Source organism: Xiphophorus hellerii, chromosome 18 (genome assembly GCF_003331165.1).
Source record: "Xiphophorus hellerii strain 12219 chromosome 18, Xiphophorus_hellerii-4.1, whole genome shotgun sequence".
NCBI classification, from domain to species: domain Eukaryota; kingdom Metazoa; phylum Chordata; class Actinopteri; order Cyprinodontiformes; family Poeciliidae; genus Xiphophorus; species Xiphophorus hellerii.
In genome coordinates this window covers 22,392,741-22,400,793 of record NC_045689.1, presented here as the reverse complement: position 1 = coordinate 22,400,793, position 8,053 = coordinate 22,392,741, and the positions used below count along the sequence as shown (strand labels likewise).

General features: G+C 37.0%; 1 protein-coding gene across 2 annotated transcripts; it reads left to right on the top strand.

The window, feature by feature from the left end:
- The first annotated feature begins 91 nt into the window (after nucleotides 1-91).
- Nucleotides 92-6,502, top strand: tlcd5a (TLC domain containing 5a). Of its 2 annotated transcripts, none has more exons than XM_032545359.1 (3): nucleotides 92-431; nucleotides 3,740-3,943; nucleotides 4,083-6,502. In XM_032545359.1, exons 2-3 carry the CDS (start codon nucleotides 3,748-3,750, stop codon nucleotides 4,595-4,597), a joined length of 711 nt encoding a protein of 236 aa, XP_032401250.1. In that variant the 5' UTR covers nucleotides 92-431; nucleotides 3,740-3,747; the 3' UTR covers nucleotides 4,598-6,502. The 2 variants fall into 2 exon arrangements, with proteins under 2 accessions (XP_032401250.1, XP_032401253.1); XM_032545362.1 differs by lacking the exon at nucleotides 92-431 and adding an exon at nucleotides 3,114-3,596.
- The last annotated feature ends 1,551 nt before the right edge of the window (nucleotides 6,503-8,053 follow it).

The following is an 8,053-nucleotide window of genomic DNA, read 5'->3' as shown; positions in this document are numbered from 1 at the left end:
ATGTTGTTCACTTCCTGGTTGAGTTGTAACGCCACGTGTTGGCTATTAGGTGTCGCCATTGTACTGAAAAAAAATATATATATATATATTAAACATTCTCTCATCAGGCCGTGAAGAGAAATGGAAAACGCTATATTTAATGTATTTAATGAGCCTGTTATCGCCTACGGCGTGGTTCGATATTATTTACTCAGAACACCTTCCTTGTGTTACTTCGAGTAATATAAAATGTTTACATTTATAGTACTCAATATAAGCGTTCTGAGAACCAAAGAATGCTGATGGAGGCTGTTGCTGCCGGAGCAGCCCGGATAAAGGACAACAAATAGCAGCTAGTGTGTCACACTTCTCTTTCCCTTAGAAAACATACATAGAGAGGAAAACGGCAAACTGCATCTAGGCGCAGACACCGACAGATGTTTACCAATAAGGTAATGCTATTTTATAGCGCATGTGAAAGCCCAAGAAAATGCTTTAATGTTCTATATAAGCATAGCCTGCTACAACTAGTTAGCTTGCTACCTGGTACGGTTAGCAGGGTATCAGGTGGGGTTGTCGGAGCATCCTGATGGCTGGTGGATAAGCTTTAGTTCCGGTGCCTTTAGCTGTCTACCAGCATATTTCCGTGACGGTTTCATCTGTAAAATACTCAAACGAGAAAACAAAAATATTTATATTGCTTCAACTTGTCGCCACGTCCTGTTTTCCTTTAGGTTGTCATGGAAACGGCACTTTCGCCTTAAAATGTCAAGTGTTCATACTGTTAGGTGCAGTTAAAATATATAGAATGTCTTCTATTCAGGAGGGGCTCCCAGTTATTACTTGTATCCTGGAAAACATAATAATGTTGATTTATGCTATCATCATCTAAATCTTTCCTTGCGTGGTCGCAGGGTTAGGGGACTAGTCGACAGTCCATCACAGGGCAACACAGAGACGCACAGGATTACACACTCACACCTAAGGATAATTTTGAGAGATCGAAAAGTCTTGTTTTTGGACCGTGAGAGGAATGCAAAACTAAAACATGCAAACTATGCAGAAAGACACCAGGCCATGATTTGAACCCATCGCCTTCCTGCTGCAAGCCAACAGTGCCACGAACTGCACCACTGTGCAGCCAGTTGTTTTGTCTTCTGTATATAGTTTTACAATCTGTAGTTATCGACTTAATTGGGTACATTGCCGTTGTTTAAAATAAAATTGATTTAGTGGATTTATTAAAGCACAAAATGAACTGAATGAACTGTAATCTTTGAGGAACGATAAAAGTAATTAGATATCATAATTTTTCATTTAAATTAAGCATTTAAAAAGTCAATAGACCATTAAACTGTAATGTTCAATATTTACTAACATTTAGATGTGTATTAGGATGTATCAGGACAAAACAGCCCATGGAGTTCCTTTGCAGTGTGGAAAAGTATTAATGTTTGTTCAAACGTTATTTCTTGTTTCATTGTCTGAAGACCATCCACCTTGGTGTACAATGCTACGTCCATCCATCCACCATATTTTACTTAAAACCTAATCTCTGTTTTTTAAAAAATAAAAAAGGCAGGGTCATAAATTGGAAACTTTTGTATTTATACTTAAAAATTTGACAAATAGATGGAGAATTCTGAAATTTTGCATCTGAAAAATTATCCTAATTATCGTTAGGTGTTTAATGATTTTCATTTATTCTCCTCTTTTTGTAATGTCTTTATTGTTTATTTCATTAGATTTTGCCTCTTCAGTTTTGTGTGCACTATTTCATCCTCATTGTTTGTGCTTTGGACTTGTTTCTTTAGATTAGTGGGGGTTTTTCTGTTGACTGTTTATGTTAATTCCAGTTTTTTTCATTTCATCTATGGTTTCCATTTGGTCTCATGATCAATATTTTTTTACTGTTTCCTAGCAACAAGGGGTGACTCAACTTTTACATCATTCTCCCCTATTTGCAGAAACATGACAGAGTGAGAACTCCAGCAGCGAACTATCTTTGACGTGTTTTTCTTCCGTAACCTTGTCAACAAGAATTTAGGCAGTTATTAGAAAGTAAAGAACTGCTGAATGCAGTACATACGCTTTGCACCTTGGAAAACGTTTGTGTTTGTAAGTATTAATGGCATGTGGAATAGACTTAGGCCTGTTGTTTTTCCTTTGGTTACTAAATTGTAGAGTAGGGTACGTAATCTTTGAGTGTAACATTAAGATGTTTGTATTATCTAGCAATGTATTTTTTTTCTGTTATATTTCAGTTACAAAAATCCACTTATAAAAGTTCTCCAGGTAAGAAAAGCAAACCTTTGCGTGAGTGGAGACGTTTTGTTAGTTGTTCACTGGCTTTGTAGCTACGGTACACATGGTCATGTTATGAGGACAGCATATCACATCGCGGACTCTCAGCGGGATTCATAATAATAATAATAGGTTTTATGTATAATGCCTTTATACCTTTAGATCTCAAAGGGCAGGAAACAGAAAAACACAAGCAATTATAATGTATAAAAAATGAATAGACACATTCAATTCCATCATATCTCTGGTTGTTTGTTTTAAGTCACTGTTGTACTGGAAGGTAAAACTCCACTCCATTCACAATTTGTTTCCAACAGGTTTTCTTCCAACCGTCCTATGAGACCAGCTTCCCCACTCCATGATGCTGCTACCACCATGCTTGGTGGTGGTGTTTTTTTCTTACCGATCTTCCACAAAGACCAAATTTGTGGAGTGCTTAAATAATAATTATCTTGTCAATATATTCTGCCACCTGAACTGTTTCTCTTTGTCCCACTACAGCATCCTTGCACTCCATTTTTGAATGATGCTTTATCTAGGAGATATTCAAAGCACCGGATATTGTTTTCTAACTGAACCATATGCTTCTCCACAACTTTATCTCTGACCGGTCTGCTGTGTTCTTTTGTCTTTATGACACTAAACTGTCTCACAATTAAGCCTTACTTTGTGTAGTTCAATCACATAAAACCCTAACGGAATAAATAGAAGTTTGTGGCTTTAACTTGGACAAAATGTGAAAAAGTTCAAGGGTGGGAATATTTTTGCAAGGCACTGTAAGTAACAGCCATTATCCATATTTTAATAATATTTTGTAGAGACAAGTACATTTATAAAACCTGTTAGGATAAGAATAGAAATTAAACCAAAATAATATTTAAAAATCAACACATGTACTTTGGAACCGCCGTGCAGCCTGAACAAGACAAAAATAGTTTCGTTTGCACCGACTTAGGGCGTTTTTAAAGCTCACGTGGCATTTGACAGCAGCAGCGAAAGTCTGTGTTCCTCATGGGATCCTGTCTGAGGCCCATCACCCGGTAACCTCGCTGCCTGTTTGGAAATTAGCTCCAAAGACATCCAGAGTTTAGTGTGCGTCTTGTGCTACTTTTAGAGGGTGGTTCTGCCCGTCTGCTATGGTCTCACCTCCTAGCACAAACGTCACAGCAGAAGAAGAGACGTCCCCCTCACCCCACCAGACCCTCAGCCTGCCGACTATAGTACTATTATAGTTCAAGCAAAGGCTAATTGTTGGTCATTTACAAAGGCTGCACAGTCCAAGCCTGCGGATGGCATTTCTGCCTCTCTCTACTGTAAGTGATATTACAGGGGGCGATATCTGCCTCCTTGCATTGTTCTCCTATTCTATAAGGTGATTCAAAGGACGCTAAATACTTATTTAGCTGCTTTAGTTCTTGTTTATTTCTAGCTCTTTTCTGTTTGTTTTTGTCTTCAGGGGAGACGATGTTGCTGCTTGTAGGTTTCACGCTCCTCTGCTTCTGCTGCTGGGCATCTTTCTACTTCATCTTGTGCTTCTTCAATGCACATAGGAGCGACGAATGGAACTGTCGCCTCGTCACTTTGGTGCACGGCATGGTGGCGGTTTGCATCACAGCTTACATAGGGTATGTGGATGGACCCTGGCCATTCAGTGAGCCAGGTAGGAAACAGATATGGTGAATTTTTGCAGAAATGTAAAACCTCATTGTTGCTTTATTTATTTACTTAAATAGGTTTATCCAAGTGATTGCATTTTTGTATTTAAAAAGCTGAAGTCTGATTCTGTTTTGTTATGTCAGGCACCAAGAACACCCCTTTACAAATAAGTGCCTTGGTGATCAGTCTGGGCTACTTCATTTTTGACATGGCCTGGTGCTTGTACTTCCGCACTGAGGGACGTGTCATGCTGGCCCACCACACCATGACAATTCTGGGAATCATAATGACCCTGTGGCTGGGCGAGTCCGGAATCGAATCGTGCGCCGTTCTCTTCGGCAGCGAAATCACCAACCCCCTCCTGCAGACGCGCTGGTTCCTCAAGCAGACGGGACGCTACGAGACTCCGCTCGGGGACGCTGTGGATGTCCTGTTTGTACTGCTATTTGTTGTGATGCGAATCTTTGTGGGAGGTACAATGCTGTACTGTGAGCTGATCTCGCCGAAACCCTTATTCCTCATCAAGTGTGGAGGAGTGGCCATGTACGCTCTGTCCTGGGCCTTCATGGTGGACATTGTTGGCTTTGTAATACGGAGGGGCAAGAGATGGCACCAGGAGAGAGACCAACGGCGGAAGGTTGCAGCTAAGAAGCACTGACTGACATTTCGGCCTCCGAACGAAATCAGTTTACCTGACTTTATATCAGCTTCTCACTTCAGACACTCAGTGGATTTTTTCAGTCTACAGGAAAATCAGCTTTCTGCATTGACAGATTTAGATTTTTTTTTTTTCCGCATAAATGGAATACACTATGCCATCTTTTTGAAAAGTCTACTATGTGTGCATTAAAAAAATATATATTTTAGTTTTTATGCACCTGATGATGATTGTTATTTCAAAGGTACAAACAACATGTTTATAAAGAGGACTGAAAACCAAAGCACTTTTATAAAAACACATGTTGCTTTCAGCTGCTGTGAACTATGGCCCAGTCATTTGTGGTGGTGCTGTTCCAAACAGGGAGTTTACAATTTAGAAAGCGAGACAGTCAAACCTAGGGGTGGCTGTTGAGCAGTTTTTGTCAGACAATAACATTAAGACAGCTTTCTGTGCTTTCTTTCAGTTGTTTTGTTTTGTTTGCTCTAAGAGAAACACAGTGCTTATTTGAAAACACAATACAGTTTGAGACATTTTTTTTCCCACTTGCATTGTGAATGCGCTAATATGATAGATCTATGCAAAATCCTGCGACGTTGTACTTCATTTCCTTTCTGTGTGAGCTAAAATGATCCTGAATTACTTATTAACATTTTACCTTTATTTGTTGTATAAAAGCCTCATTTAATTGTAATACAGTAAAAAAAAAAAAAGCCCAGTGTAACTAGTTTAGAGAAAAAGTATGTGGTACTAGTACCATTATATTCAAATAACTGACTTTCACTGAGTGTTTGTGTGATTGTCGAGAAAGTCCCTTCAGTCTTTGTTGACAGCAGAAATGACCCTTATTGCAAACTAACTATTTGTCTGAATTTTGTTGTTTTTTAAGGCACTTACGCACTTTTTTAACATCCATACTCTGCTGAATCTTTGGAAAAAACGAGCTCAGTCAGCCAAAATGTTGGAGATCAGGTTTGAGCTTACAGCATCAATCCATGCCAAGGAAGGTACCAAGCCATCAGCTTTCATGTTTGCTGACACAATATCTTTGTCACGAGGAATATGATCATTTGTTTGTAAAGAGAAGAAAGTACATAAATAAGTTCTCTGTGCCTTATCTAACACACATACCCCTTGTATGTGTTATGTTTTTTCTTTTCTTGTGCTGTGATCTAAATGCTCCAACACTAGACTGTAAAGTGAAAACATTGACGATGGATTTAATTGTCTTTGTAATCCCGATTGAAATAATAATAATAATAAAAAAAATCTTTATGTATGTTTTCCACATCAAAATGTCACCTAAGAATAAATCATTGTCAGTAGCTAAATCGGCATCACGTATATTCAGATGAACTGAAGTTACCACAGCCGTCCACAAGATGGTGTTGTTCCAATTACATTTGAATGATAAGTGAGGCAATATCCTTTTTACTCCTCTTACTGGATTTAGGTGTTTTATTTTTGTGCGTGTGTGGGTGTTTTATCTATGCAAGATTTTAAGACTTTCAGAAAGGTCCGTGTGGTTTTTAAAATGCAAGATATATTAAAAAAAAAAAAAAGGTACTAAAGCATAACACGTGTCTTTTAGGTGGGATTGATCAATAAGACTTAAGTAAAAGAGTAAAAGAGAAATGAATAAAGTTTCCTTTTGGGATGAAAAATGGTTTTTTATTATTATTATTATTTGAATTGAGTGCAAATTCAGTGCACCAGCTTAGTGAAAATGGATCCAAAAGCTGTTAGAATCACTGACACAAAAATGTGTCCTAATAAATCCAGCTGATGTTTCATGATTTAGCAAATAGCCATGACAAATAGCTTCTAAAATACATAACTAGTTCATTTTTGCCACTGTTTTAATTGACAAATAATAGATTTAATGAATCTCTTTTCACTCCTTAATCTTTGCCTAACCTCTGTGTTTTTCTGGTTAGCACACATGGGGACACAGTTTCCCAATTCCCACTGGATTTCAGGCCAGGGCCATGACTTTCTAGCTCTAAAAACAGATTTTTCATAGGCACACTTAGAAATCAATTGGGAGGAAATGTTCTTGCAGATCGCCTCAAAAAATTTAAACATTTTCTTCTGTAACACATTTGCAAAATAATCACAATATATGGCAACTCTTCAATGTCTGCTTTTAAGAGTTACCATATATTTTGAGTATGTCTTAATTACCCTCAGTCAGCATTGAAAAATGCAAAAACATTCTATAATTTCAAATAAAATAAAAAAACACAATTTTATGGTTTTGGCTGATGCATACCGATTTGTTTAGCATAAAAAACCATTTCATTTCTGTGATTGAAATTTGTTGCCATAACCAAAAACACAAAAACATAGCTTGTGAATACATTGAATTTGATAATGATTTTGTTCTTTCTGAGCAAGCACAAAAAATTACATCTGCTTCAGGCTTGATTACTGTTTACGTGACTAATAGAGTCATACTAGATCATATCTTTTTGAAATCAAAAGGATCAGTCCATGATGCATCAGCTAACCAAAGGCCTTTCCATTTCTCCATGAATGGTTTAACCACCACCTGAATTAAGTGTCATCGGTTAGGTGGGACGAGGAGGTCATAGTGACACAAGGTCAGGAGATGACATTTTTATTTAGTCAGACTGTTTTTAGTCATTTTTAGTTAGTCAAACTTTAAATAAAATCTCTCAAATCGAGCTGCTGAAAGGGTCGCTACATATCTTAGTAGCATGCTCAAGCATTTTTAAACAAAGAGACATGATTTAACATTCAGTTGTTTTTGACACTATTTTCTCCTGTGGATGCTCCACTAAACCTTAAAATGAATTTAATCTTACCCTTAATCTTACCGCTTAGTTCTGTTACTAGGTTTTACATATTCTTACTGTGGGGATGGAAGTTGTCCCCCTTTTATGTTGAGGAAAGGAAAAATGTCAGAGCTATCTAATCCTTATTTGCTCTAAGTCTTTTGTGGGCAAAGCAACTATTTCTATGTAATGTTTGTTGTAATATCCAATGCACCATGCATTGGTATGTCATTTGTTCTTTTAAAGAAACATAAAAACATTGTTGTATGCTACATTTTGTTACAGTTCAAAAATTGTTTACATGTCCTATACATAGATGTTGATGTTGCATATTTTTATTTTTATTTTTAAGGAGTCTGAGTTTTATCAGTCATTAACAGAGGGGAACAAACAATTTTGATCCGTGCGTAAATTGTAGGATTGTGGATTATAAAAGAAAATATGTCCCCTTTAGAATAACTTTCAAGCATAATTATACTGAAGATAAAATAAGTTATCTTTAAACAGCACTGTACATTATATTTACTACACAATTTTAATGTTTTAAAAGTGATCACTTGGATACAGTTATTAAAAATATAATACTTCTTGATAAAGTAGAATCATGAAAGAACCTGTTAGAATGTAACAAATAAAATTTGTTTTGCAAATCGCTTCA